Source organism: Talaromyces atroroseus (assembly GCF_001907595.1).
Source record: "Talaromyces atroroseus strain IBT 11181 chromosome Unknown scaffold_14, whole genome shotgun sequence".
Classification (NCBI taxonomy): domain Eukaryota; kingdom Fungi; phylum Ascomycota; class Eurotiomycetes; order Eurotiales; family Trichocomaceae; genus Talaromyces; species Talaromyces atroroseus.
In genome coordinates, this window is record NW_017971446.1 from 268187 (window position 1) to 296186 (window position 28000).

The 28000-nt window shown below is 49.4% G+C and overlaps 14 protein-coding genes across 14 annotated transcripts in view, besides 1 other annotated feature; 6 read left to right on the forward strand and 8 right to left on the reverse strand.

Annotated features, from left to right (window-relative positions):
- Positions 1-208, reverse strand: part of UA08_08444 (hypothetical protein) — a gene marked incomplete at both ends in the record, with an annotated part of 1929 nt that extends 1721 nt beyond the window's left edge. The window contains one exon of the mRNA XM_020263556.1: positions 23-208. Coding sequence (XP_020116305.1) covers positions 23-208 — 186 coding nt within the window. The remainder of the gene's footprint in view (positions 1-22) is intronic.
- Positions 209-1851: 1643 nt separating this feature from the next.
- On the forward strand, positions 1852-3457 carry UA08_08445 (hypothetical protein; the record flags this gene model as incomplete). The annotated part of the gene is made up of 3 exons (XM_020263557.1): positions 1852-2310; positions 2376-3217; positions 3265-3457. 3 exons carry the CDS (start codon positions 1852-1854, stop codon positions 3455-3457), a joined length of 1494 nt encoding a protein of 497 aa, XP_020116308.1.
- A 793-nt stretch (positions 3458-4250) lies between these two features.
- Positions 4251-5764, forward strand: UA08_08446 (putative alanine aminotransferase, mitochondrial; the record flags this gene model as incomplete). The annotated part of the gene is made up of 2 exons (XM_020263558.1): positions 4251-5444; positions 5510-5764. 2 exons carry the CDS (start codon positions 4251-4253, stop codon positions 5762-5764), a joined length of 1449 nt encoding a protein of 482 aa, XP_020116307.1.
- Positions 5765-6166: 402 nt separating this feature from the next.
- Positions 6167-7693, reverse strand: UA08_08447 (hypothetical protein; the record flags this gene model as incomplete). Its single annotated transcript, XM_020263559.1, has 3 exons — positions 6167-6843; positions 7001-7310; positions 7367-7693. The coding sequence occupies 3 exons, from the start codon at positions 7691-7693 to the stop codon at positions 6167-6169; spliced, it is 1314 nt and encodes a 437-aa protein (XP_020116314.1).
- A 50-nt stretch (positions 7694-7743) lies between these two features.
- Positions 7744-8145, reverse strand: UA08_08448 (hypothetical protein; the record flags this gene model as incomplete). Its single annotated transcript, XM_020263560.1, has 1 exon — positions 7744-8145. The coding sequence occupies one exon, from the start codon at positions 8143-8145 to the stop codon at positions 7744-7746; it is 402 nt and encodes a 133-aa protein (XP_020116313.1).
- Positions 8146-9099: 954 nt separating this feature from the next.
- On the forward strand, positions 9100-10078 carry UA08_08449 (hypothetical protein; the record flags this gene model as incomplete). Its single annotated transcript, XM_020263561.1, has 4 exons — positions 9100-9319; positions 9372-9682; positions 9798-9944; positions 10004-10078. The coding sequence occupies 4 exons, from the start codon at positions 9100-9102 to the stop codon at positions 10076-10078; spliced, it is 753 nt and encodes a 250-aa protein (XP_020116282.1).
- Positions 10079-10692: 614 nt separating this feature from the next.
- Positions 10693-12139, reverse strand: UA08_08450 (hypothetical protein; the record flags this gene model as incomplete). Its single annotated transcript, XM_020263562.1, has 4 exons — positions 10693-11272; positions 11337-11646; positions 11705-11876; positions 11942-12139. The coding sequence occupies 4 exons, from the start codon at positions 12137-12139 to the stop codon at positions 10693-10695; spliced, it is 1260 nt and encodes a 419-aa protein (XP_020116407.1).
- A 270-nt stretch (positions 12140-12409) lies between these two features.
- On the forward strand, positions 12410-13252 carry UA08_08451 (hypothetical protein; the record flags this gene model as incomplete). The annotated part of the gene is made up of 3 exons (XM_020263563.1): positions 12410-12718; positions 12751-12993; positions 13079-13252. 3 exons carry the CDS (start codon positions 12410-12412, stop codon positions 13250-13252), a joined length of 726 nt encoding a protein of 241 aa, XP_020116281.1.
- Positions 13253-13934: 682 nt separating this feature from the next.
- Positions 13935-15467, reverse strand: UA08_08452 (hypothetical protein; the record flags this gene model as incomplete). The annotated part of the gene is made up of 7 exons (XM_020263564.1): positions 13935-14015; positions 14084-14338; positions 14406-14476; positions 14534-14701; positions 14782-15016; positions 15071-15260; positions 15385-15467. The coding sequence occupies 7 exons, from the start codon at positions 15465-15467 to the stop codon at positions 13935-13937; spliced, it is 1083 nt and encodes a 360-aa protein (XP_020116406.1).
- Positions 15273-15343: a repeat region (Identified by RepeatMasker using a combination of RepBase library and repeat library created with RepeatScout).
- A 1326-nt stretch (positions 15468-16793) lies between the features above and the next one.
- UA08_08453 (hypothetical protein) lies at positions 16794-19368 on the reverse strand (the record flags this gene model as incomplete). Its single annotated transcript, XM_020263566.1, has 8 exons — positions 16794-16806; positions 16965-17045; positions 17115-17354; positions 17414-17911; positions 17978-18236; positions 18309-18688; positions 18886-19091; positions 19159-19368. 8 exons carry the CDS (start codon positions 19366-19368, stop codon positions 16794-16796), a joined length of 1887 nt encoding a protein of 628 aa, XP_020116280.1.
- A 347-nt stretch (positions 19369-19715) lies between these two features.
- Positions 19716-20955, forward strand: UA08_08454 (hypothetical protein; the record flags this gene model as incomplete). The annotated part of the gene is made up of 4 exons (XM_020263567.1): positions 19716-19787; positions 19843-19944; positions 20014-20181; positions 20239-20955. 4 exons carry the CDS (start codon positions 19716-19718, stop codon positions 20953-20955), a joined length of 1059 nt encoding a protein of 352 aa, XP_020116279.1.
- Positions 20956-21173: 218 nt separating this feature from the next.
- UA08_08455 (hypothetical protein) lies at positions 21174-22629 on the reverse strand (the record flags this gene model as incomplete). Its single annotated transcript, XM_020263568.1, has 2 exons — positions 21174-21178; positions 21252-22629. 2 exons carry the CDS (start codon positions 22627-22629, stop codon positions 21174-21176), a joined length of 1383 nt encoding a protein of 460 aa, XP_020116278.1.
- Positions 22630-23913: 1284 nt separating this feature from the next.
- On the reverse strand, positions 23914-25117 carry UA08_08456 (hypothetical protein; the record flags this gene model as incomplete). Its single annotated transcript, XM_020263569.1, has 3 exons — positions 23914-24283; positions 24342-24464; positions 24522-25117. The coding sequence occupies 3 exons, from the start codon at positions 25115-25117 to the stop codon at positions 23914-23916; spliced, it is 1089 nt and encodes a 362-aa protein (XP_020116405.1).
- A 611-nt stretch (positions 25118-25728) lies between these two features.
- On the forward strand, positions 25729-27939 carry UA08_08457 (hypothetical protein; the record flags this gene model as incomplete). The annotated part of the gene is made up of 12 exons (XM_020263570.1): positions 25729-25893; positions 25949-26021; positions 26076-26177; positions 26238-26361; positions 26422-26435; positions 26508-26548; positions 26592-26654; positions 26724-26745; positions 26834-26839; positions 26895-27314; positions 27373-27445; positions 27507-27939. The coding sequence occupies 12 exons, from the start codon at positions 25729-25731 to the stop codon at positions 27937-27939; spliced, it is 1536 nt and encodes a 511-aa protein (XP_020116284.1).
- Between the last annotated feature and the right edge of the window lie 61 nt (positions 27940-28000).

The following is a 28000-nucleotide window of genomic DNA, read 5'->3' on the forward strand; positions in this document are numbered from 1 at the left end:
GGGGGGGAAGGAGAAAGCGTACTCCGTTCAAGTAACCGTCGGAGAAGAGACCAGCACCGCAGGCAATCACCGGCCAGGAACGCTCCCAGCGGGACTTGGGGAGGGCGTCAATGGGGATATCATCGACGTCCGGCGCCTGCAGAGCCTCGGGATGCTTTTCATAGTCGGCCTGGGCAGCCGCAGCGGGGCTGGCGATTGCGTCCGACATGACTGTAGAGGCGCAAAGAGGGCGGAGTTGTTGTTGTTGTTGTTGTTGTTAGAAAAGAAAGCCAGAGTTGGTTTGGGGGGGGCGGGGAGGGGAGCTTCTTATATAAAATCCAGCTTATCTTGAGAGGCAGGCTATAACAGAGCAATCAGCCATACAGAGTCGGCGCCTACATACTACCGCGCACATGGAAATTGGTATGAGCTACGAAGGGTCCATTGCTGTTATCAAAGGCAAAGGCAAAAAAAAAAAAAAATATCAAAGAATTGCAACACGGCTGGCCTAGCGCTGGCTGGCGGCCACTCAGCGCCGGCAGAGTCGGCCCCAAGACCCGCGGCGGGCACGCCGACACTTGCATGCAAACCTTAGAAGAGTATAGAAATGCATGAAAATTTTCGTCCCCACTGGTTGGCTGGAGATATTCAGGTAGTGTTAGTGAACTAACTATAACCAACTAGTAGTTAGCAGTTATATAATATAGTTACAGGATAAGGAACTGCAGAGAAGATATACGAAGGCTGCTCCACTCCTGACTCGCCTGACAAGCCTCTGCTGTTAAGGTGCTGATGCAGACACAGATCATGCTATCGCTGCCATAGTACGGAGATACCATGAGTCGTAGTTGATTTAGTTAGCATTATTAACCTGTTTTGTTTATGTATGCCATACAATGTATGTATGTATGTACGTAGAGGCGACGATTCTGAGCTAAGCTTTTTAGGGCTCGGCCCGCAAACACGGAATCCCCAGACCGACGCAGGCCTTTTTTTTTTTTTTTTTTTTTTTTTTTTTTTTTTCCTTTTCTTTTTCTTCCTTCCATGTGTTTCTGCTCTGGCCAGGCCAATCACCGCTGCTTCTGCGTGCACGAGACAGTGAAGCAGGAGCTTTGCAAACATCGACAGATTTCCAGGCGGTGGATCTCTTAATTTCTCACATGCTACGTCGTCAGCGTGCGTCTATATTAGTATATAGACTCTGCAACAGCATTGCTACTGTGCATTCCAGTCCAGGAGTCGGCTGCAGCCACGTGTGTATGGAACTACAGTCCCTGCCTGAGTCTTATGATGGTATGCAAGTAAGTACGTATTGGAAATAATATTCGAAGTGGAACGCCGAAGAGGTCGTGTGCACGTGTTTCGCGCTTGCAGTGGCTGCGAGTCCTTTCCAGGGACCATGAGTTTTAGTATCACTATAGTATAGTTCAAGCAGCTAGCTACCTGTACATAGCTCGTTGCATGCGAGTGCATGCATCAAGCCTTCGGAGCGTGTAGCGATGCTGACCGTCGTGTGAGCATGAGCACGAGGCGAGAAATTGCATGATCGTAGTGGTACATTATGGGACCACGCTCGCTCCGATTCCATTGTGACTTGACCTGAGAATATCGTCGAATAATGAATGTATCATTAATGGATGAATGCATGTCATGATTCGTTGCGTGGAAAGGTGAAGCAGAAGAGCAAGCCGGAATGGAAAAACAACTTCCCGCAGAAGCTAAGCTCCAGCCTGAGCTCTGCCCATCATCACCACCACCACACGTCGAGACTCAACAGTCCACAACAACAACCGCATCCAACCGCCTTTTGCTCCCATCTCCATTCGCCTCTGCCCGGGAGCCCACCAGCTAGCCACGCCTTGTCTGCCCGTCATGGCCGATCCGCAATTCGCCAAGTATCCCGACCTGTCGCTCGCCCAGGACATCTTCAACCTCTCGAATCAATCATGTGCCGATACCGTGCGACAAACCTCGTTCAAGAGACTGCAGAATGCCATCTCCGAGCATAAGATGGCCCCTCTCTACCGCCATCTCGCTCACCCTACCGAAGGTATCTTGAACAACTCAGGCGAAGGTGTTCCGCAACAGCCATCCACAAATGGCGCCACCCGACCCGTCATCACATCCAACCTGCTTCCGGCGCGGAATTTATCGCAAAAGATCAACTTCACCTGGGACGAGAAGCTATATGACACTTTAAAAGAGGATAATGGAAAGGAGCTCGAGTCGTATCAGAGGGAGGAGGAGGAGGCCGCTGAAGCTGCCGGCGACACCGAGGTGCTCGCGGCTCAAGGCAAACGTGCAGAGTTCTGGGCTCGAGTGGGCGACAAGGTATAACTTTCTTTTTCTTTTTTTTTTCCCCCTCACATCCAGACTTGTGCTGATCCAATCAAAAGGACAAAGCTATTCAAACCTACGAAGCCGTGTTGGAAAAGACGAGCATCTTGGGCACAAAAATCGACTTGGTCTTGGCCATGATTCGCGTTGGGTTGTTCTTTGGCGATAAGGTGTTTGTGAAGAATACAATAGAACGTGCAAATGCACTTGTCGAGAGCGGCGGCGACTGGGACCGCAGAAATCGGCTCAAGGCCTACAAAGGTCTCCATCTCCTCACCATTCGTTCCTACAACCTAGCAGCGCCCCTCCTCCTCGATAGTTTATCCACTTTTACGAGCTACGAGCTATGCAGCTATTCCTCCCTCGTCATCTACGCCGTTCTCGCGGGCTCCCTGTCCCTCAAGCGGGTCGACTTCAAGGCCAAGGTGGTCGATGCTCCAGAAATCAAGGCCATACTCGGAGAGGGGGAAGAAAGGGTATCAGCGCTGACCGGCGCTATCTCTTCGGGGCCTGGTGCTGGGGACGAGGAAATGAGTGACGTCTCTAGCACCACACCTGCGACAGCCTCCACAGCTGTCAACCTGACCACTTTGGGGGCTGGGTCTGGCGCCCAGGCAGAATCGGAGCGGCCCATTGATTTCTCGGGGCTTGCCAATCTTGTGAGCAGTTTGTACAGCGGCAACTACCGGTTGTTCTTTATTGCGCTGGCCTCGGTGGAGGACAGCTTTCTCAGCCAGGATCGCTATCTGTTCGAGCACCGTGCCTGGTTTGTGCGTGAGATGCGGCTACGGGGATACCAACAGCTGCTGCAGAGCTACCGGGTTGTGGGCCTGGAGAGCATGGCAAGCGCCTTTGGCGTCTCGGTGGATTTCCTAGACAAGTATGAATCTCTGTCTGCTCTGTGTGCACAAGCTTTCGTTCTAACCCACCATTTTCTCGTCGTTCTAGGGATCTTGCCAAGTTTATCGCCGCAGAGCGGATATCCTGCACGATGGACAGCGTGAACGGAGTCATCGAGACCAACCGGCCAGACGATAAGAACAAGCAGTACGCCGACCTGGTGAAACAGGGCGACGCGTTGATTACCAAGCTGCAGAAGTATGGACAGGCCGTGAGACTACGAGGAAGCGAGCGGAGCTAGTGTGCATAGCCTGGTGTCATTGTAGTTAGTTGCAATATGATCCCTCGATAGAAACCTCTTCAAGCGCCTATGCTTGACTCTATTTCTCCGATTATATAGAGACTGGTAGAACTGTAGCCACCCGTGCGGCAGCCAATCGGAGAGCGCGAGCCTCCGCGGAACGGCTATCGGCAACCAATCAGCGCGGTTCCTGAGAGTGACTTTGCGGTGACCGAATGAATGAGAGAGATTGGTCTTTTTTTTTTTTTTTTTTTTTTCTTTCTCTCTTGAGCAGCCATCTCAGTTCTCATACACCTCGCGCAACAAGAGAAGAGGACGGCAGGCTGCGAAATCAGAAGAGCAGAGAAGACCGCAGACAACAAACACCATGCCTGCCTCTGCCCTCCGGCTCCTGGCCGGCTCCCCTTCACGATGTGCCGGCCAATTTCTGCAGACGCGCGCTGCCTCTCGATCTTTATACTACTACTCTGCGGGTACGAACGAAGCGTCGTTTTAGCTTTCTTTTCTGCTTATTTTCCTGCTTATTTCTCTGCGTTGTCCGGTCCACTCGTTGCTCCCTAACCCCACACCTTAGGCCAGCGTCAGGCGTGAAGACGGCGCACTACTCGTCCGAGAAATCCTCGTTGCGGTTGTGCGCGGCGGCGGGGATGGTGGCACGATGTGGTCCCTCTTCGTTTTGTCTCGTCTATATGTATAAACAACTGCATGTTATATTCTATTATCATAAAACCGAGCCTTGACAATTCACGCGTTGCATATAGGCAGACAATACTCCTCGACCACCATCCGCAGAATGGCCACCCAACGTCTCACAATCGACAACATCCGCCCCGAGGTCCGAGATGCCCAGTACGCCGTGCGTGGAGAACTAGCCTCCAAGGCCGATGAGTTCCGCGAACGCCTGGAAAAGGGCGACAAGTCCCTGCCGTTCGACAAGGTCATCTTCGCCAACATCGGCAACCCCCAGCAGCTCGACCAGAAGCCCATTACCTTTTTCCGCCAGGTACTCAGTCTGCTCGAGTACCCCGCACTGCTGGAGCAGGAGGACGCCCTGAAAGCCGCCTTTGGATACAAGCAGGACGTCATCGACCGAGCGAGGACGCTGCTCAAGGGCGTGCAGACTGTCGGTGCCTACAGTCATAGTCAGGGAGTGCCCGCGATCCGAGAGAGTGTCGCCAAGTTCATCGAGCAGCGTGACGGGTTCGCGACGGACCCCAAGAACCTGTTTCTGACTGGTGGCGCTTCCTCCGGCGTGAACACTCTGCTGAATGTGATCTGCGCGAACAAGTCGAGCGGTGTTCTGGTCCCGATTCCGCAGTATCCTTTGTACACCGCTACGTTGGCTCTTTTGAATGCTCACTGCGTGCCATACTATTTGGAAGAAGGCAAGGCATGGGGTACGGATGTGAAAGCCATCCGGGATTCAGTCTCCGCTGCGAAACGCGATGGCATTGACGTCCGCGCCATTGTGGTTATCAACCCTGGAAACCCTACTGGCGCAAGTCTGAGCCCCGACGATATCAAGGATGTTCTCGACCTCGCCGTCGAGGAGAACCTGGTCGTCATCGCAGACGAAGTGTACCAGACGAATGTGTTCATTGGCGAATTCACATCCTTCAAGAAGAGACTGGGCCAACTGCAGCAGAAATTCCCAGGCAAATACGACAACGTCGAGCTGGCCTCGTTGCATAGTGTGTCCAAGGGAATGGTGGGCGAGTGCGGTCATCGTGGGGGTTATTTCGAGCTGGTCAACTTTGACCCGGAGGTTCAGGCTCAGATTTACAAGTTCATTAGCATCATGCTCTGTCCCTCTGTCATTGGACAATGTCTGGTGGAATTGATGGTGAATCCCCCTAAGGAAGGCGAGCCCAGCTACGAGCTATATACCAAGGAGTACAACGGCATCAAAGATGGACTACAACAACGCGCGACAGCATTGTACGAGGCCTTCCAGAAGATGGAGGGAGTTGAATGCCAAGAACCACAGGTTTGTTTACCCCCCTTTTTTTTTTCCGTCACTCTCGGTTTCTTATTTTCTAATCAATTTATCAGGGAGCCATGTACCTCTTCCCGACCATCACCCTTCCGCCCAAGGCCCTCTTAGCTGCCGAAAGCGCCGGCAAAAAGCCAGACGAATTCTACTGTCTCGCACTGCTAGATGCTACGGGCATATGTGTCGTGCCAGGCTCTGGATTTGGTCAAAAGGAGGGCACGCTGCATTTCCGCACGACGTTTTTGGCGCCGGGCACTGAGTGGGTGAATCGGATTACGAAGTTTCACGAGGAATTTTTTCAAAAGTATAAGTGATTCCCCCTCTGTTTTCTCTTCATCTTCTCCTTTCTTTTTTTCTTTCTTTCTTTTTTTGAAATAAGATGTGCGGAGTATTAGTGTACATAGACATTGCTAGATTTGGTACACCTATCCGATATGTTGCATTCCTATACCTTGGGATGTATCTCCGAAACCTAAGATGGGAATTTTTTTAAAAAAAAAATCATAATCTCTCTAATTCATATATTATTAGTTTGGCCTCCATGAGGTTGTTATAGACCCAATAATGTTTGCGTTTTTTTTGTGCATGAGCCTTGTTTCTTTTGTAGGTATACATACACGCATGGACACCAGAAATCCAATACGCACGTAAGTGGTATTTGGAAAGTGTTTGTTAGGGAACAGCTCCATGATTAACAGTGTTTCATTCTGATCTATCTAACTACTAGGAGCTTTGATAACCTCCTCGACGCCCCTCTTCCCAGACCGCACAGCACCCTCCATATAACCTTTCCATTCATAAGCAGTCTCGGTTCCAACGAAATGAATCTTGTCGAATGGAGCCCGCAAAGCATGTCCTAGATCACCTAGCAGGGCCGGACCCATCACGGGGCAAGGGCAGCCCTGGCTCCGTTTTTCAGGGGCCCATCGCTGCTCAAACATTCCAATATGTGCGGCAGCAGCACTTGGGTCAGCAAAGGCACGGCCAATATGTGCAATGACCTGGTCACGGCGTTCCTGGGCCGGTAGCTGACCCCAGGCCCGACCAGTATCGCCCTGGCTGAAACAGGTCAGCGAGAAATGCCCGTCCATATCAGAGCTTGTGTCTCGAACAATGGTCACAGGACCCTCGAATGACTGAACCAAGCCAGAATAACCGGCTGTTCTCCACCAAGGAGTGTCATAACAGACGACAGACTTGGCCACCCAGCCCAGAGTCGTGCTGGACGCTAGCTTGAGCTTGTCCGCGGGCAAGGGAGGAGAGAAGGCGATCTCCTTATATAAAGGAGTAGGAACAGAGACAATGACACGTTTACAGCGGATGCGACGGCCGTCCTTCGTAGTCACAGTGGCTTGGTTAAGGTGTGAGTCCTGCTCAATCTTTGCGGACGGGGCTTTCAAGCTGAACAGTGCCCGGCTTCATTAGGGCCGCAAGCCCTTTTGAAAAGGACTGAGTGCCTGAATTGAGATGTCCTCGCGTTAGATGGAAGTCGATATATATACGTATATATATATATATATGTGTGTGTGTGTGTGTGTGGTGTCACTTACCTTGTCGCACGCGCAGGAACTGTCCGCCATGCTTCATATCAGATCTGGTGAGCATCAAGCCTCCTCCACTCTTAATATAGTCTAGAAAGTATAGAGCGCTCATTTCTCGTGGCTCGACACCGAGCAGACCTCGAGTCCATAATCTTGCGGTCGCTAGCGCAGTGGCACCACCGCCGTTCTGCCGAACAAAATCCTCCAGGGTAACAGAATCCCAGTCGGCATTCTGGGGATTGTGGAGGTCAACTTGGTGGCAAAGCTTCTCAAGCAGCGATCTCACTTGCACCATGTTTTCTGCCTCCGATGCCTCGTGCTACAAAGAAAAAGGTTAGAACGTGGCGTTTAAAAGCATCAATGAACATCACTTACTCCTGGAACTTCGCCGTAGACAAACTTGGAAATGGACCCATCCAGATCATGCACGACGCAGTCGCCCGCGGTGAGTTGCTGGATCAGATCCAACTTCAGCTTTCTTGCCACAGCGTAAATATGTGACTGGATGGTGTCGTTGATCCATGCCGCACCAAGCTCGATCATTCCTTTGCCCTTAGCACCAGGCAGACTCCAGGTTTTGCCTCCTACTCGATCACGAGCCTCCAGGACAAGAGTTGACAAGCCAGCATTCTGGCAGTCATAACCGGCTTGAAGTCCACTGAGACCGCCACCAACCACAACGACATCTACGGTGGTGTCCATGACGGCCGGCAATGGACGTGGGACTCGCCCGTCTACTCGCCCTCGAGGAATCACCGCGGTGCGTCCATTTCAAAGAGTAATTCAGGCTTGGCGAGACACACCACTGGCACCAGCATGGTGGATGCCCGGTGGCCATTGAAGAAATTCAAGACGATTGGGACGTGTGGCCTGTTGTTCGGGTCGTAGTTGACGATATAGTAGTTGATCTTGACAATATCTGTCACTCTGGCTCCGGCTGCCGCGAGACATCTACCAATGTTCTTCACAGTCTGCGCGACCTGGCCCTCGTATGTGTCAGCGACGTTACCATGCTCGTCCATGCCGACTTGTCCGGCGACGAAAACGAGCTTCATGTCACCACTGGCAGTGGTTACATGGGAAAACAACGGCTTCGAATCCAGCATACCTGCGGGATCGATGGTTTGAAGTTGCAAAGGGGGAGCTGCGGCCATTCTTTTTTTCTTTTCTTTTCTTTTCTTTCCTTCTCTATTTTTTTTTCCCTCCCCTCCCTCTTTATTTGTTCATGTTGTAGCTTGGATGAATCTTGAATGAAGTGGAAGAGATAAAATACAAATACACAAAGAAGGAGCTTGATAGAAGTCGTGCTGCCAAATCCCACCTTGTCAAGAAAAAAACATCAATGCCTAATTCAGGTATATCAAGGCGATATCTTTACATGTGGAGCATAGGTTTAACGGCCAAGGTAGTCGACAGCTGTGCCCTTCCATGCCATGGCGTACTGAGCGAGTACAGCTATTCACTTTCACTACACTCCGCAGGATTTTAACACCCCGAGCGAATTCCATGCCCTAACCCTAGCTCTAATTATATATAATGTCAAAAACAATCTCTCATGTCAACATCAGCCTAATATCGTTTGACTCCACAATAGTTAACCAATCGCACCCTGGTTGATCGTCGTCTAATTTTTGCCTTTCCCAGACCTGAAGCACTACTTCACATGCCTTGTCGTATGGCCCCAAGCCATAGAATCGTGTTGACCTGAACCATTGCAAATAGCGCGACTGTATCTCTACATCAATCGCCTCAGCTGCACATATGAATCCAGGCCAAAGAATACAGCCAGTCGAGAGGTTTGCTCTGAAAGAGGCTGGTGAAAACGAGACAAATGCAAAGGAGCAACGTGGTACTGTAGTGCGAGATAAGACATGCATACATAGTGCGTGCTTCCTTAGGCTAAATGTCATTGGATCGCTATTGCTTGCTTACTCCGCGGGATCCAGAAACGCCTACACATAACCCTAACGTTGGGAATATGGCGACGAGTGAACGCCGGAAGTCTATAACTTTTTGCCTTTCCCTATTGTTAGAGCTCTCAAAGATATATCCCACCCTTCCTACAGGTTCGTTCAATCTCGCACATGGCAGTTATCCGGGTCGACATCATGTCTTCAACGCAGACAGAAACCCCAGCCTCTGTGCTCAAGGAGAACGAGAAGCGTAATAACACAGAGAGCGTAATCGCGGCCGAGGGCCTCAAGTTTGCGCAAATCCCGACTTTTGAGAACCCCCTGCAGAAACGTCAATGGCAGTTGGAGCATATGGCTGGAGCATTCCGTGTCTTTGCCCGCAAGGGCTACACGGAGGCTACCAGTGGACACATCAGTCAGTGTCAGAGATCCCATCGACCCTAATACCTTCTGGATCAATCCTTTAGGCTACCATTTTGGCATGCTTAAGGCCAGTGACATGGTTCACGTCGACGAGTTGGGTAACGTGATCGGAGGCAATCGGGCTGCTGTCAACGTCGCTGGCTTTATGATTCACTCCGCCATTCACAAGGCCAGACCAGATGTCCACGCTGCATGCCACACGCACTCAGTCTATGGCAAGGCCTGGTCGACCTGTGGAAAGCCGAATGATATCATAAACCAAGACGCCTGCTCTTTTTGGAAGAAGCATGTCGTGTACCGCAACTTTGGAGGCATGGTCCTCGAGAAGGAAGAAGGAGAACGCATTGCAGAGGCCGTGGGCCCCGACGCCAAAGCCGTTATCTTACAGAACCACGGATAATCAAAATCTCGCAAAAGTCTTGATGACTGACTCTCTCTTTGTGGCTTATCCACTAGAATCCTCACTGTAGGAGGCACTGTGGACGAGGTGGCAGCCTTATTATACCCTATTTGAGCGTGCGTGCCAAGTACAACTCCTCGTCGAGAGCACCGGCTTAGAGAAAGTGATTATCGGAGATGAGGAGGCGGAATACACCCAAAAGGCTGCCATCGACCCTGTGAGTTGTCCTGGAGCGTCCACGCCTAAAGCAATTGTAGAAACTGACCTGATTTGTAGGAGGCGCTTTACACAGATTTCCAGCCCGACTTTTCCTACGAGGTTTTCAAGTCTGGTGGAAAGCTCTTGTTGTAGGCATTTATTTAGGTTTCGCGGTATATAGACTGAAGGCCAACAGCGCCACCCAGTCGGTATAACCCTGAGAAATTTCGAGAAGAGAAGAAGCAGGCACATATCGTCATTGGCTTGAGGATTAAAAAAAGAAAAAAAAAACATTATTCTACTGTCAATCTACCATGAAGCTCTTTAATAGCGCCGTTGGAACTTCGAATCCGTGCGTGTCGACACGTGTCTCACAGAGAAGAGCACTGAATTGAAGCTGTAACAGCTTCTTAAACAACCGTGGCTCTGGCCGTAAAATCCAAGAATTTCTGTGCTACGTGAAGCTTGCTAATCCCGAAGTTTCTGCTGAAATACATGTTCCTACAAGGCTCATCGAGCGGTAGATTTGATAAAATTTCATTGTTGTCGAACCGCTTGTTTAAATACTGACAATGTGACCGTCTCCAGGTGTAGGTAGAGAGTTGACGAAAGTGATGTCTCTCTGCTGAACTCATACAGACACATAGCTGAAAATCCTCTTGTACATGGGCTGGCTGTAGTAATGATCCAAGAACGCAATGTCCTCTTCAGACAGTGGCCTCCGACCACTTTGAAGGTCAGCTTTGGCTGGATCCACCCATTTGGTCTTAAAGATGAACCTTGTAGCCAATCCAAAGAACAAGAAACAGCGGAATGCAAAGGAAGGTCTGGAAGAAATTGCTGGCGCTGGTGGGCGCATCAATTGGAAATAGCGAAAGGTAAAAGACCGATGCAATAACAAATATACCACTGGCAAAGAGGAAGACGCTGCCCAAGGGATAAAATTTGTTTTTGTATGCGTATTTCAGGGTTAATGGATTGTCATTTTGTGCTTTGAAAGCAGCCCGCATCCCCCAGTTGGTCGCGGCGATGACTAGATATGCGAGGAAATAGACTGTAGAGCCCACAGAACTAAACCAGGTGAAGATGATGCCTGCATCATTCAAAGCAATCACGTACGGAGCAGCCGCGATGTTCGAAGGGCCGAGGAGAGGTTTATCAGTGTAAGGTACGAGAATCGATACGAATATTATGGAGCATCCGAAGAAGAAAAAGAGCCGGAAAGCCAAGTTGTTGACTGCTCGAGGCACATTCCAAACGGGGCATTTTCGCCTCACCGTTGGTAATCCCAAGCAGCTCCTGACCACCGCAGGAAAATGAAGCCAAAAGGAAGCACTCAGCAACTCCCTAGAGACCCACATCAGACAATCCATAACACTGAGAGCATGCTGTATGTAGACTTACCTTGAACCCAATTGGAAAGGCCGAGAGTTCTGTGTAGTTTGTGGCATGATGAGTCGTGCCCGAGGGGCCACCACCAGCCAGCATGACAATGGAGGTAATAATGAGGACAACCATAATCAAGATTTTCAACACAGCCGTGAAAAACTCAAACTCGGCAAACCATCTGTTGGGCATAAAGTGAATACCAAACACCACTGCTAGGTAGATTGTCATACATGCCGCTGTCGGCAACTCTGTGGTCCAATATGTGAGAATAAGCCGGAATACAGAGCCCTCAGCAGCAAGTGTGGTGTGCCAGGCAAACCACTCACAGGCGCCTAGGCGCATGTTAGTATTCACGACATGACTCTAATGCATATGTATCAAGCCACTCACCAAGTGCAAACGCCAGAGCTGGGTCAAGGAAGCGAGCTGCATGGTCGATGAAGGCTCCCGACGTAGGGAAGATAACGCAGGCTTCAGACATGACTTGCATGTTCATCCATGCCTGAGTGCAGATAAGACCCCATCCTAGGAACATGCCGGGATAGTTGCCGTAGCGAAGAGCCTGAAAAGAAAGAAATCGGTCAGTGGTGCATTAGAAGCGAAGGAAACGGATGGGGGGAATAGAACCTTTCCCATTCCAATGAACAGACCGGAGCCGATGCTCCCAGCCAGCCCTATCATCTGAATGTGGCGGGCGGAAAAGGTATGATGGAGCTGCTTTGAGGAGCCGGAAGGCCTCTCGTTCGCATAGTCTGCCTCGACAAACACTCTTCCGACCTCGACACTCACGTCGTCCGCGGAATCGGATGGCTGTTTTTTCTCCATGGTCTGTTCTCTTTTGGGAGGCCGGGGTGCGTATAGCGAATGCCCTGCTGCTGCTGCTGCTGCTCGTACTTCATATCGCTATCACGAGCAAAACAAGATATGTAAACAAGTCGCGGTGGAACTTGATACAAAGCTTCGGGGACGGCAGCCCAATCGCTGACGCTTGCACGTCCTGTGCTGGAAGCCCACAAAGAGCCAGTCCAGTCCCTAACCAAGTCTATCCTCCCATTAGTTGTCAACAGAGTCCCCGATGTGGCTCAGGAAGGGCTCATGCCTCATGACTTTGTAGTTGTGGCCACGAAGAACTGCCCGGACATCAAACCCACCGTGCCAGAGATCATCGCCCCGGCCGTGACCGAGGGCCACACGGCGATTGTGCTGGTGCAGAATGGGCTCAACATCGAAAAGCCATTGATCAAGGCCTTCCCCACGAACATCATTATCTCCGGCGTGTCTTTGATCGGGACGGCCGAAAAGGGCCACGGCAATATCATCCATGATGACCACGACATCTTGCTTGTCGAGCCTTTCCACAACCCCAATATCCCTGCCGACGCGGCCCTCGCAGCCAGCCAAAGAGTTTGTCCACATGTACAAGCACTCGGGCAAAGTTGACTGCGAGTTGGAGGAGGATGTTGGGTTTGTGCGATGGAGGAAGCCTTGTGTACAATGCTTGCTTCAACCCAGTCGCCACGATCACGCCCATGGATACGTCGCGCATGAGACTTGCAAAGACCCCAATTGACGATCTCATCATCCCAGCCATGTGGGAAGTCTGGAACACCGCAAAGGCCGCAGGCCATGAATTGCCCGAAGACCACGTCGAGAAAACAGTCAATGCCGACCCATTTGACGTGTGGTGCAAGCCAAGTATGCTCTGAAGGTAGGGGGAACGTCTCTTCCCATAAGGTCCCTTGGTTAACCCCGCCGGTTGTTTAGGGAAACTTTATCGAGCACATGAATTTGGTCTGGGAGCCAATTCAGGAAGCGAAGAAGTTGGGTGTACCTACCCCTACGTTGAACACCATCTTTGGGTTTTGCCAGGCGCTGCAGTGGCGGACGAAGGAGGCCAAAGACTTGGTGACTCTTCCTGCGGGCGCTCCTCCGCCGTAGGTTACATAGAATGAGTTAGCCTGAACTGTTTCAGAATTGATTACATTACTAGACGTGTTCATCAGCTTGTCTAACTGCTTTGTCAAACTTAATCGGTGGAGTAGAATCCTGATATGTACAGCTTAGTTTCTATTTCCAAAAAGAAAGATAGTCTCTCACGAAAGCCAATGATTGGTTCCATAATTTGGTATTATATCATTAAACTTCTTGAGAAGTCTCTCCTTGGTTAAACTTGTCAATTGACGTCCTAGATCTAAGTGCATTTTGCCATCAAAACTGCTGAACACGTCTACTATACAAATGACTGCTGAAAAGGAAAAAGAGCATGTTTGTCAAGTGACCATTCCTAAGATATGCTGCAGGGCAAGCCATGATGGATTTGTATATGGCTATGCCCATATTCAATATTCTCAGGTGCTGTGTTTATTACACCACATTTCAATGCAATAATGCCTCTGCACGGCCATAAGTACATGTATTGCTCTAAATGATACTAATGCGAACATAAACCCTTTAGCAGCAATACCAAAAAGGCTTGCAATGCCTATAGCTTGCTAAGAATGTTGTTGTGCTCAAGAACGGAGAGATGACTTTTCTTTATATCTGCAATCGATGAACAGCTACAAAAAAAAAAAAGATTTAGCACGAGAGCCATCCAGAGAATTAAAACAAAGGACACTTCTCACCCGCTCAAGGCCATTGCAAGCCGGAACTCTTCTAGTAGCAAGTTGATTGCTAGAGATACTCCATTTTCACCATTGTACTGCGGAGGGAAGGTTAGCAGGGTTAGGCTTTAAGCCGAGTGAAAGGGGGGGAGTGTAGAGGACAGACCGCCAGGCCCCAGATAGGTATACGTCCGACAAAGCAGTGCTGCGCGCCGAGCGCAAGTGCCTTGAAGATATCAGTTCCGCGGCGAATGCCCCCGTCAATGGCAATGCCGATATGACCAGCAGCAACAGGCGCACATTCTCTCAGTGCGTCTAGGGTCGCCGGCACTCCATCAAGCTGCCTCCCGCCATGGTTTGAAATAATGACCCCCGTCGAGGCCGTGGCGAATGGCGAGCTCAGTGTCTTCCGCCGTGTACACTTGACGGAGATAAAAGACGTACGCATTAGACATGGTCTCTCTCTCCCCTGGAACTTGAACACTTACCTCCTTTGAGCCAGAGCTGGAGTTTGGTACGTTGCCTAAACCATGATATCGCGTCTTCCCAGTCCACGTCGCTATCTAGATTTCCGGCTGCGTTAGCACCTTTCCTACGTTTGCATCGGGATGCTTACCGTTGATCAGCCCGTCCTTGCTGGCATCTACGAAACTGAACGAGGGGTCGGAGCTCAGATTGGGAAACTTTGTACCCTTGGGTGGTTCAAAGGCGTTGCGGTACTCGTTGAGGCGTCTACCAAGAACTGGTGCATCTACCGTAAGCACGATAGCCTTGTAGCCCGCCGCTAGAACAAGTATTAGTCAAGAAAGAAAAAGAGAAGGGGGAGGAATGAAAGAAGAAGAAGAAGAAGAACAATTAAGCTACCTTCAGCTCGCCGAATCAACTGCTCTGTGGCTTCCTTGTTCTTGTACAAACTCATCTGGAAGGCGTACGGGTTGGCATCTCCCTGAGCAATCACGTCCTCCATGGAGACTGTCGCATAGGTGGAGAGCGCCATGCATATTCCGGCTTTTGCTGCAGCGCGAGACGTGCCTATCTCTGCATCTGGATGCGCCATGGAGTGCATGGCTGCCGGGGAGAGTCCAAGAGGAAATGCCACCTAAGGGAAGCTTAGCAAATGCAGAACTTCTCGCCCTCTGGGATCGTGAAAAACCTTGGTTCCAAAAATGCTTGTGGAGGTATCAATGTTGGACACTTTGTCAAGAATCCGCGGTCGGATCTTGTAGCGATTGAACGCAGCTTCATTGTCACGCAGTCTTGGGAAGAACCAGCCAGCCCATGCAAAGTCGCAGTTTTGCAGGAAGCGTACGTGATCATGTCCATTGATCCTCCATTGTAGTATTCTGATGGCGATTAGCTACAGGAGCTAGAGAAGACAGCAGCAGCAGCAGCAGCAGCAGCAGCAACAACAACAACAACAATAACAAAAAGAAAAGGGGGAAAAAAGGAATAGTACCGCGAATGGACTTTGGCAACTTGTTAGTAGCCGCGACCTGCAAATCACGAATGGTAAAGATGTTCGGATCAAGTGTGTGGCCACGATTCGCCATGGTGAAGGTGAATTTGCAGGGTATGGGCTTTGCTTTCGAAGCAAGGAATTTGAGGTCTTCCCTAGGGTCCAGGATAGGGATGTATTGCTTTTGATAGTCCTGGAAGGGTGTTTTTTTTTTTTTTTTCTTCCTTTTTCCTTTTTTCTCCCCTATCTTTGTTTTCTTCTTCTTTCAGACGTGAGATTGGTCGCTAACACTTGCCAGCGGATTACTACAGAACCTATGTATCATGTTATCTAAGATAGCCAAAAGTTGGTGCAGATTTGGGTTTCGCTGTTGCTTGCCTAGCTTTAGTGCAGTAAGATGACCAGTCAAACTCCGAAATGGAAGAATAAACAAGAAACAAATAAGGGGGAAAAAAGAAAGAAAGGAAAGAGAGAGAGAGAGAGAGAAAAGTCGCTACAATATGGGCCAGTTTCTACCGAACTTATATGGCATATAAGGCATACAAGGTATAGTCTTTAGTTAGACAGTAATAAGATACACGCAACAGCTGACATGAAGCCACCTACTTCGGTCATCATTGGTTAGTTTTCAAGACGCAGACGCACTTTTTGCCCTGGAGAAAGAAGAGGATGACATGATACACCACGCACAGCCGGTCTGTTCCAGGGCCAGAGAGTTGACCAAACAGTCGAGACTCGGCGTGGTGCATTTCGACAAGGACGATCCCCAAAACCCGTACAACTGGGGCGTGGTAAGGACAGAAGAGTTTGCTTCCGCTTTATTGTCGTCATTAATGCAGTGTCCAGGCCAAAAACCTGTATGTTGTACTCACCGTAATTGTCATGACTCTAAACAGCACCATCTCGTCTGCCATCACCAGCAATGCCATCACCTACATCATGCAAGTCTTCAGGGTCACGGGCAATATCCAAAGCTACCTGCTCACGACGTTCTACATGATTGGGTATATCTTTGGCCAGTTAATCTTCGGTCCGCTGAGCGAGAGCATAGAATCATTTACTGAACTCATAATATGAACTCAATTGGGAAAGAGAAAAAAAAAAGAAGACATGAATTTTGTGAGTTGAGTCAATATACTTCATTCAATACCACCTGCAATATATGTCTACCTTCCAAAGGTCTCGGGTAGCGTGTGCTTCATCACGCACAATCATACTTCCAACTTTTTGCCAAACGACACGAAAATGTACGGAGCCGAGTATACATATATAGTCATTGCTAGACTTAGCACATCTATCTGCATTGGTATCTGCTCAGTGATATGTTACATTCCTATAGCTTGGATGCGGCCTCAAAGCCTAAGATGGGATTATTATATAAGAAACTCTGTATAATGAAATAAACTTATCTTCTCCTAGCTTAGCGAGTACGACTGTGACAGCAAGTATTGATATACTTGTAAGCTATGGGTTAATATGCTCAATTTCTATGAGAGCACTTAGTCAAACACGACTGGTTGGATTCTTGTCTGTGTGGATGTTAGCTTCTCGACCACGTCAAGCTATCGGCACCTACGCTGAAAGCACTCACGTTGATGGCGGCACGTCAATCGCTGGGTTCTTGGTGAAGAAATTGACCGGTTTCAGTGAAACTCGAATGATTTCTGCCGGCCTGTATGATCAAGTCAGTTTGTCGTTCATACCTAGGTATATTACCCGTCAGACAAAGAGAGAGAAATACATGACTGGAAAATCCTCAACTCGAGGAATATGCTGCAGACCAAACTGGACCCAGACCACAATGTCCGTGTCTGAGATGTCGTCCTTTCGACCAGCCCATTTCCGGACTCCGGTCGTCAGCCGGTTTTGGTTGGTATATTGTCCGCCGGCGAAGAGTTCGTGGCCATCGCCAACACTGCTACTCGTAGCTGGGAGGATGGCTGATGGATGCTTGGAGACGTAGATGGCATGGTCGGCAAAACTTGACGTTGGTCAGTTTTCCCCCCTTGTAACTTAGACTATGCATAGAAGAATTCATACTCAGCACGTTTATAGTGGAAGGACTCCGACGAAGCCAACAGAGGCTGGAAAGGCGGAACCTGGATTTTATAAGCCACGTTCTTCCCATTGACGGGATTCTGTTTATGAGCGTTCTCAATCATGAACACGCGGCTCTTCTTTGAATCCAGGTCGTATCCACCAGAGATCTGAATGACGCTCTTATTGGTGGTGTATGCGTTTCCATGAGGGTTTAGTTTGGGGTCGTATGGGATAGCGTGTGCTTCCTCATAGATGAGGCGGTTGTTAACGTCGCCGTCTAGCTCAGGATCGATGCGGAGGGAAAGAATATGCTGGTGATAGACTGCCAATACCCCGTCGTGCACAACTGTGCCCCAGGGAACGGATACGCCTTCGTCGATGGGCTGGGTAGATAGAATCCCCGTAGCGCGTGCTTCGTAGGTGAGTTCGCCTGCTTGGTTGAGGACGAAAGCGAGGATGTACTCGTAGTTTGAAACCGTGATGATAGATTGAAGGACTCTGTGATAGTCAACTAACCAGCCCCCTTTTTTTCTTTGCAGAGAAGGTGGGTAGTGGGAGACTTACAGTTCTCTGTTCCGGACTACAGCAGCACGGTTCGTCCGGTAGTTGGTATGTTTCCACAGTAGACCGGCGTCTTGTTCATGAATGCAAATTGCATTGCGTTTCCACTTGGGGTGACCTTCCTCGTTGGCAATGAGCCCGTCTTTGTAGTATATTGAGCCGAGACAGTCGCAGCCTAGACGTAAGTCGTTTGCTGTAAGTCCGGCGCCGGTGTCTCCAAGATCAAAGGCCTGTTTCTTATGGAAAGGCGCACGGGGGTCGGCTAGTCCAAGTCATCAGTGCTGTTTACTCTAAGAAAGCACTTCGTATGTAGTATTAGGTAGATGGCACTCACCATATGGAACCGTCATATCACTCAAAGACACACGGTAGAACAGCGGTCTCTTATCATACGAAACCTCATGCAGCACCATGCCCTCACGGTAATTGAACGTGAGGCGAAACTCCCATTTCTGCCATCGGACAACGTCGCCTGACACTGTGAATGAGGCGCCTTCAGGCTGGATGACTCGGAGCGGCTTCAAGTCCTTGCGCAATGTATTCAACTCGGGGATATACTCGTTTGGCTCAATGGCTCGAACAGGCTGTGGTGGCTTGATCTCCCATCCGGCCCCAGTGGGCAGATATTCGATCCTTGTCACTTTCATTGTCACCGTGTCGAGCACTGGACAGACGCTCAGCGGGAATGCATAGTGGTTACTGTCTGGTTGGTTGCTGTTTTTGGGGTCTCGCATGTACAAATAGCACTTTCCATTGCTCTATCAGTATCGCTTGAAAAAATTCTTCAGTTTAGGGATCAATGCCAAACCTGATACTGTCTAATGGAATCATCCACTCCATCCGCTCCCCTGCCGAAGGTCCATGTTGGTGCCTTTTTTTCTATACAGTAGGGTAACCCTAAGAAGACTCACCAAATCCACGGATCGCATACAACCGTTGCCCCCTTGGGGAGCTCCAGTTTCTCAATCTCAGCCTGCACTCTCGGGTCCGCCAGAACTATTTCTTCAGCCCTGGTGATTTCCTCGTCATCGCACGGACCGTGGAAATGCGTTGGGACTTGCTTGTTGCTCTCAATTGTGCTTGAGCTTAGGTTCACAATGGACTCGTAAAACAACGGCTTTTTATATTATTTTCTGGTGAGTTGGAGAAACAGACATGAACATCACTAATGGTTGATTTCTTACTGTTCCAGTGACATAGTAGTTGACCCATGCCTTGCGAGGCAGTGGCTGGCTATGCTCGCGGTACTTCAAGACTTCCCTTTTAGAGGGCTCGTGCAAACTGATGCCCTTGAAACGAAGATTTGTCTTTTCTCCAAGGATAGCACGTATCAGGCTCGATGCCTGCACGATTTCGTCTTCTGTCAACGCAGTGAGGGGGTGGAGCGAAGCCATGTTGCCGGTTACGAGTATGAAAACTTGACAGGTAATTCGTTGTCAACGACGTCAAGCGATGTAGGATATATAATTTTGAACAACGCATTCATCTGAAGATGCAACTAATTGCCTTAATCGTGAATGTGTTGCAGCCAATCTATGGATGCATCACGATAGCTGATGTGTATGATCTCGCCCTAAAGCTCGCGCGGTGTGCGCCGGATGCGCGATATGCGCAGTCTCGATAAGCCTGGGCGTGGTCATCAGAGGCGTATCACATGAATTTATGTTTCTATAACTGCGGCAGAGGCTGAGGAATTCCAAATGTCTCTTTGAGTCACTCAAATATACATTTGTTCATCACCATGGCTGCAGTCCCTGAGCTCTTTACCGGATACGGAGCAAAGTCAGCGGAGAAATGGACCAATCTCGAGAAGGTATGAATATTCTGTTTACACTTCATACTCATTGACTGACTGAATCGTGACACAGTTCCAATTCAAACCCAAAACGTTTGAAGAGTTCGATGTTGATATAAAAATCGACTTTTGCGGAATTTGTGGCTCGGATCTGCATACGCTGAGCGGAGGATGGGTACTCTTTTTTTTTCTTCTGTTTTCTGTTTATAGATCCATCCTGTTCACATTGCTAACCAATACTCAGGGCGGAACTCTCTATCCTAGCGTCGTTGGCCACGAGATCGTTGGCAAGGTCGCTCGTGTAGGCGCCAAAGTGACTTCTCTTAACGTCGGCGATATCGTTGGGGTTGGTGCCAATGCATGGAGCTGCGGTGACTGTCGTTACTGCAAGAAAGATCTGGAACAATACTGTGTAAGCTTCTTTGAACAGGGACTTAGCTGCGCTGGACAGTACTGACGTTGTGAATAGCCAAATCTCATCGAAACATACAACTTCACATACAGCGACGGCACTCGGTCCTGGGGAGGGTATGCAGACTACGTCCGTGTTAACGAGAGATTTGTATTCCCCGTCCCCAAATCTCTTGATCCAGCCGTCGTCGGCCCTCTTTTCTGCGCCGGTCTGACCGTCTTCTCTCCCCTAATCCGGAACAATGTCACCAAGGGCAGCAGAGTCGGCATCATTGGCATTGGTGGACTGGGACATTTGGCGATTCAATTCTCTGTTGCGCTGGGCGCAGAAGTATCTGCAATTTCGCATTCGTCGCGCAAAAAGGAGGATGCGCTGAAAATGGGGGTTACGAATTTCGTCACTTTGGACACTCTGCCGGAGCACAAGAGGAGCCTGGATTTGATTGTTTGTACCTCCTTCTCGAAGGAGATGCCATTGGCCGAGTATCTTAAACTGCTGGACGTGGGTGGCACGTTGGTCTATGTTGGTATCCCCGAGGCTGATCTGCCCAGCTTGCCCCCTACGTTGATGATTGGGACCAACGCCGCGTTGAGAGGGTCTAATACAGGGAGTAAGAAGGAGGTTCTTCAGATGCTGGATCTGGTTGAAAAGCATGATATTAAGCCATGGGTGGAGCTCTTGCCAATGAGTGAGTGTTCTGAAGCTGTGCAAAAGCAGCTGAGAGGCGAGGCGCGATATCGGTACGTTTTGAAGAATGATGGTACCTTTGACTAGGTATTCTGTCTGGAAACTAGAGACTATGTGGTTATAGACATCCATGGATATTGTGAAGTGGCACAGCTTTGATAGAATAGAATACGCTATATATCAAGTCACTGGGACACTTATGCCTGCCAGCTGCATTAAATTGATCCAATCCCACGTTCTCTTGTTTCCTTTGTCGTAAGCCTCCCAAGACCTCAGCACGACATTCCGACAGAGACGAATATTGCCTAACCTGCTGAACGTTTCTACCTTGTCAAACTGCATCTGGATGGCGCTCCGATCTTCCGGCAGGATGCTAGACACACCATGGACCAAGAGCGGGAAAAGCAAGAATGTATACAATCCTGATGGCTTGATCGATACCAAGCTCTCGATCCCTCGGCGCACCATCATCTGCACTTTCTCATCGTGTATATTGTCTGGGTAGATGATGGAGAATAGCCATGTGAATAACGCCGTGATGTATGCGTCGTAAGTCTTCATGTGATCCCCCGAAAGAGGAGGCGTGGTGCTCGGCGGCCGCCAACTATCGAGGTCTTGCCATATCCCAACTGCTTGCGAAATGACAATTGCAGACCGGACGTGGCCACCCATAGAGTAAGAGCGTAACGCTGCAATGCGTGAGATTAGGTCAAACAAGCCGTCGTTGACCCCCAGCATGTGCACTTGATTGTGTTTCAATCCCTGTTTGACAGAGAAGTAATGGCCCTGTATCAAGGTAGAGAAATGGGGGGTGGGGTCTTCTGTTATAGGCTTGTCCACTGTCACGTTGGAAAAGACATCGTGGTATGCAAAAAATTGCAACAGGAAGTCATTTATATCTAGATCCAAGAAGGATTTCGACGGGGAGGTTCCTTCTTCTTCATTATCATTGCCTTCGTCATCTTCATCATCCAGTAGACCATCCTCAATCATTGTTTCACTGATTGAACCGGATTCTTTCTCCTCTCTCAGAGCGTGCTGGACTAGATCCCGGGCACTATTCAGACGCAGATTCCACGATCCATTGCCCTTACCCTCGGAAATTTCATACAGACACAGAAGCAGGGCACTGATAAGTACGGCTTCCAACTCCGTAGTCTTTTCGTTGCTTCCTTGGCGAAGACTCTCTAGAGAAAAAGCCCGTACTACCTGCTGGTGCTCTGCCTGTTGTAGCAAGCGCTGTTTATCTGCGCGCAGCCCTATATTCTCGCTCGCACCCGGCTCCAAATGGTTCATTAGATGCGATGCTCCTAGACATATGAGTGACTTTAGAATCATAGGATCTTGCAGACTTCGAGGGAGGATCACAGATAGTATCGGGTTGTCCTGGTCTGTCGACAACGTCAGAACTCGTGATGTGACATCTGTGAAATGCCGAAAGAATCGATGCTCATTTCGAGACTCGATCCCGTTGACCAAGAATGGCACACTCGGCGGTATCAAGGATAGAGCTGTAGCTGCTCGACTGTCCGTGGCTGCAGAAACCTCATGCGCCGAAAACTCTTCGGTGTCGTCACTTGGATTGACGCCAGCATCTGGGAAGAAACTCAGTTCCGGCCCAAGGTTTCCTTCTAGTTGGAACATCTGGTTTAACGGGCTCATGACCGAGACAAAGCCATCCGGCATAGGGAACTGAGGACTACTGTCTAGATCCAAGTTTTGCAGAGGTCGCGATACAGGCGGTGACGATGATGATGACATTGTTGTTTGTTCTATTGGTCTTTGAGGATATGAACTTGACGGACGCACACGATAATGCGTGAGAATCGGATAGCCTTCACAAATATAACCGGCTTTCCGGCAGGAGTCGCCTGCAAAACTCGTTAGATATTTTGATCTCGCTTGAGGATCTAACTATGGACAGGCAGTCTTACACTCCGGCCTCGTTTCGTCGCACTTCTTCCGGCGCCTCTTGCAAGTAAAACATCCGGTTCGGCGTCGTTGGATACGAGTCCGCGCACCTGTATTTTCCTTGTGCTGAGGCACGCTCATGATCAAGGTCTTGAATGCTCAGCAAAAAAGGCAGCCTGCCATGCCACATTTTAAAGAGCGCGATTTGCCCGACTCAGCAGCGTTTATTTGCAGCGGCAACAGCGCTTCTGAGGGGAAAATAGAGGGCCTTCCCCGAACAAAGCTCATAGTTACTAGGCCTTCATGGATCCATGGGTCTATGGATACAACTTGTATGGCGGCCAATAAAGGAGACCAGCCCAGTCTCCACTAGTTATGGCTGTTTGCCTATCAGCAGTCTGTCTGTCGTTTTACTCTGCTAGCACGAAACCTTGGAATGCCAGAAATCCCATCCGACGTAGTATGGGAGTAGTATCGTAGAGTTATTCCTATACTAACTATAGCATACTATACTAATCATAGTATGTGCTATGCGGTCCATTTTGCATGGGCAGAGCTGAGAGTTGATCACACACTAAACCGCCATATATATAGTCAATACTCCTCTTCTAGATAAAATAAATAAGATAGGGTTGGATTGATATCTTTCCTGCTCTGAATTTGCCCACTAATCCGTACAATGTAATGCGTCATTGGTTAGAGGCTGCCACTTTGTCTTTAAAAGAACTTTGACTGCTCACGTAAATATCTAGCATCCTGGTAGAGATAGAAAAGACTCGCTCTGAAGAGAGTGGTTGATTCACTTTTCTATTAGAGACATTTGAGCAATGAGAGATAAAGTTGGAGTGTAGCTCTCAGTCATACTTTGCTTAGGGTTATCTCATCACTCCGTACCATACATGTAAAGATTCTTAGTTAGCAATGTACACATCAATAGCTATATCTGTATTTGTGTCGTCTACAGGCTGAAATCCAGAAATATGCATGAATGCCGTTTAATTTCTTTCTTTTCCTTCTTTTTTACTTGGTTTTTGACGAGGTTGTTCTTTTCCGACCCTATACTAAATCTTAGCAACCGACCACCAGAGACCGCCTCGTATATCAAGATATGCTTGGAATGCGTAGGCAGCTGTTCTAGGAAATTGGCTCTTCCAGAATCTCCGCACACCATCGCTCCACGGTCTCCCCCCAGACCGGTCGACCCTTGTATTTCGCCATATTAGGCGGCATGGCACGCACCGATGACAGAAACGCCCGTAGGCTGTCCGGATCATCGCGCAAGTCCGTCAGAGGCATGATATAAGTGCGCACCAAGAATAGTATCGCCCCAGTGCGTGGCAGGCGACGCAACGTTTGTCGCTCGTGTCGGATTCGAATGTCCTCAATCTTGGGCGGCTCGGGGAGTCTCTCGGCAAAGGGCACTTGCTGGAAGAGAATGTCGTCGGTTTGCACGAAGTAATTGTGGCGTGCAATAAGGTCGTCTGCTTTCATTTTGTGGAAATACCTGCATATATGGACATGATGAGCATGTTGCGATCAAGATACTGTTGTAGACGACTCACTTCTCTACCGACCTCTGCAGCTTTTCCTGCCACATGGGAACTGGACTGTGGATTTTCCACAGCGGCCATCCTATACGCTCTCGTAGATCCCAGCCTGCCGGGGCCATGCTGTAGCTTGCTGCCCTGTCGTCGATTCTCTGTCAGTAAATCCTCCATTTAAACAGAATGCATGTCGCTTACAGATAATGTTGCTCCGGATCCTCGCCAAACCCCGGGTACAGAATATTGATATCCTCCATAGCCAGCTGGGCAGCGATTTCCAACGGTGGCACATCGTACGGAGCCACAATCTTGAACGTCTGCTCGGTCAGTTTGTTGTAGATATGATCCAGCTGCCCCGAGGGATGGTAGAAGAGGTGCGGATAACGCTGCGTCAGATACGACACCACCATCGAGAGGACTTCCTCGCATGCTGATTCCGAGCCTGGTAAGATTTGCATTACCCCGTCATGATGCCTAGCCAGTAGCTCTCGCCGGAGTGCTTGTTCAGGGACGTAGCGCCGATCGAGCGTGAGCCATTCTTCGGACGGCACCTTTTGGATGCCCATGGTCATGGCGAATTTACCTGAACTCCATGGCCGGTAAGGATGCGGTTCTGTTGCGTCGACATTGAAATGCTCCAATGGTGTTATTCGCGTAGTACCTTGCTTGGAATCCAAGTGAATGGGCGGTGCTAGTGATGATGCTGACTTTTCTGCTCGGCGTCGTCGCTGTATCCAGGTTGCAACTACAAGAAGTGCCAACAGAACCGAACCGACTTCCAGATTCACAAGCATGATGGCCGACGATCGAGTTTTCGAATCTAGCTAGCAATAGCTTTTTTCTGTCTTCGTCGTGCTCCATCCCCGGTTGTCCCAATATGCTTCATTTATCCAACCAATGCCACACCTACAGTGTATCCAACAGACGACCCCCAACGGCCTCCCAAGGTCTCCAGAATAGCTTTGCCTAAATCACGCATCATCATAGGGTTCCCATAATTCCGGTTCTTACTGAGCGACGCAAAACCGCGTACGGCGCGTTGCTCGCATGTGTCGCTCCTAGCGCACCGAGAGAGTCGCTGATAACGCCGCCACCATATTCAATCCAGTCTCTATCTACACTGGAATGCGTCGAACCCATGCACCCCGGATTCTTTGTTGCGTTTCCTTTGCTTTGGGTCCATGGAGAAGGACGCCAGCGGCGAGAGTCCGCTTTCTCATGTTATCTCTCATTATCTTCACTATCTTTATATACTATCTTGTTGTTGCGCTCTGGGCCAATCGCCAGGATATCTAAAGTTCTACACAATCTCCGGTCCACATAGCCAAAAAGTGACTTATATGTATTGCAAATCCCTTCCGGTAGGCAATGCCAGCTCATGCAATGACCCTCTTCAGACATAGGCATGGCTTCAGATATCGCAAAGCCACAGCTTGAAGTTGAAAGCAAGACCCCCGTCTCCGGGGGTCCATCTCTCCCTAGCATCCGAAAGAGCCACGACAGTGTTGAGAATGGCGAAATCTACCATTCGACTGATGACCACCGACTGGAACAGATCGGATACAAGCAGGTTCGTTGCCTTTCCACCAGTCTCAAGCGAGGAGGTCTATTCTGACTCGGAATAGGAGTTTCATAGGGAGTTCACGCGATTGTCGACTCTTTCTTATGCAGTCTCCATCATGGGTGTCCTTGGAAGTGGTAAGTAGTGGATCTGTCCGCCATCAAAGATAAGAAGCTGACGGGCTTGTCTAGTGCCTGGCACTTGGTCGTCTCCACTTGCTGCTGGTGGACCTGCGACGGCTGTTTGGTGTTGGTTCTCGGGCTCCATTTTCTCTCTATGCATTGCCCTATCCGGTATGATCAGATTCTGATGGCTTCCCCCGAATGAAGATTCTTAAGTCTGAGACCTTCTAGTTGCCGAGCTTGTATCCGCCTATCCGACGTCCGGTGGTATGTACTTTGTGACGAAGAACGTTTTCCCCGAGAGATATGTGCCGTTGGCCGCTTGGGTGATTGGATGGTCTAATTTTCTTGGCCAGTGAGTGTGATATACTCCTTATTTGGTACCCAAGTACAGTCAAGCTGATCCTTAAACTAGAACAGCAGGTGTTGGTAAGTTTCATGGCTCAAGATCTCATTCCGATAGCTCAAGCCCATGAATTTATGACTTACTTGATGCCGTAGCCAGTGTCGATTACACAGTTGCTCAGATGGTAAAGCCAGTTGTGTGTCTTTTTGTTTGGGTGTATCGTAACTGACATTATTCAGATACTGGCAGCCGTCTCAATGGGGTCAGTAGGAGAAGATGGAATACCTACATATGTGCCGTACGTTTGTACCAAACCAACCCTTATGTTTCCAATTATTTGACTGCATGATCGAATAACTTACCTTCCCCAGCTCGGCGAGTACAACTGTGGCGGTAAGCATTGGTGTGCTTGTATGCCACGGGCTGATATGCTCAATTCCCACAAGAGCACTTAGTCAAATAATTCGCTGGTTTGCTCCAGTGAACCGTATGTTTCCCCGAGACAAAAAGGATTTGGACTCAAATCTGACCGGAGTCGACAGTCATCGCCTCCGTGGCTATTTCTATTGCCATCCTCGTGCTCACTCCAAACAAGTTGCCTGCCAGCAAAGTGTTTGGGACCATTACTGATGGGTCAGGCTGGAACAACAAGGGCCTATCCTTCCTAATCGGATATCTCTCAGTTGCGTGGACCATGACAGACTACGATGCAACAGCCCATATGAGCGAAGAGTTGAAAAACGCCGCTATGAGTGGCCCCGTTGCCATCTTCCAAGCAGTCTTATTTACCTGGGTTTTTGGATTTCTGTTGAACATCGCTCTTGGATTCTGCGCTGGCAATGTTGCAGATATTCTTGCGTCACCCATGGGAAATCCTGCTGCGCAGGTCTTCTTCAATGCTGCTGGCCGGAGCGGAGGATTGGCGATGTGGATATGGCCGATTATCGTGCAGTTTTTTACCGGTATGTCATTCTTCTCTTCTAGTAGCCTTTGGCTTTTCTTTCTTCTGACGCAAAACAGGCATCACTGCTATGCTGTCAGATACAAGAACTGCTTATGCCCTAGCAAGGGACGGCGCTCTGCCATTGTCGGGGTATGTATTCCTATGATCGACCTTGGAATTCTCTGGTCCATGCCATTAAAAGCAAGAACAGTGTCTTCCGCCAGGTAAACGGCACCACGCACACTCCCTTATACTCCGTCTGGATCGTCGTATTCTTCTGCTGCTGCCTCAACCTGATCGCTCTCGGCTCCACGGAGACAATTGACGGAATCTTCGACGTTACCTCTCCAGCAATGGACTTATCATACATCACCGTCATTGCCGCACGCCAGTTTTTCAAGCACGAATCGCCCATCGCCAAAGGACCATTTGACCTGGGAAAGTGGCGGAAACCTATCAACTATATCGCCATTGTCTGGACCATCTTTGTTAGTATCTTCCTGTTCTTCCCGCCCTCATACCCTGTTACGCCCGAGAATATGAACTATGCGATTGTCATCGCCGGGTTTATTGCGCTTTTGTCGTTTACCTGGTGGTATGCCGAGGCGAGGAAGTCATACATAGGGCCGAGAACGCAGTCCTAAGTCTGGCTATGTATGGTCAATGTTCAGGTGGGAGGTCCGTTTGTCTTTTTGTGTATCCATT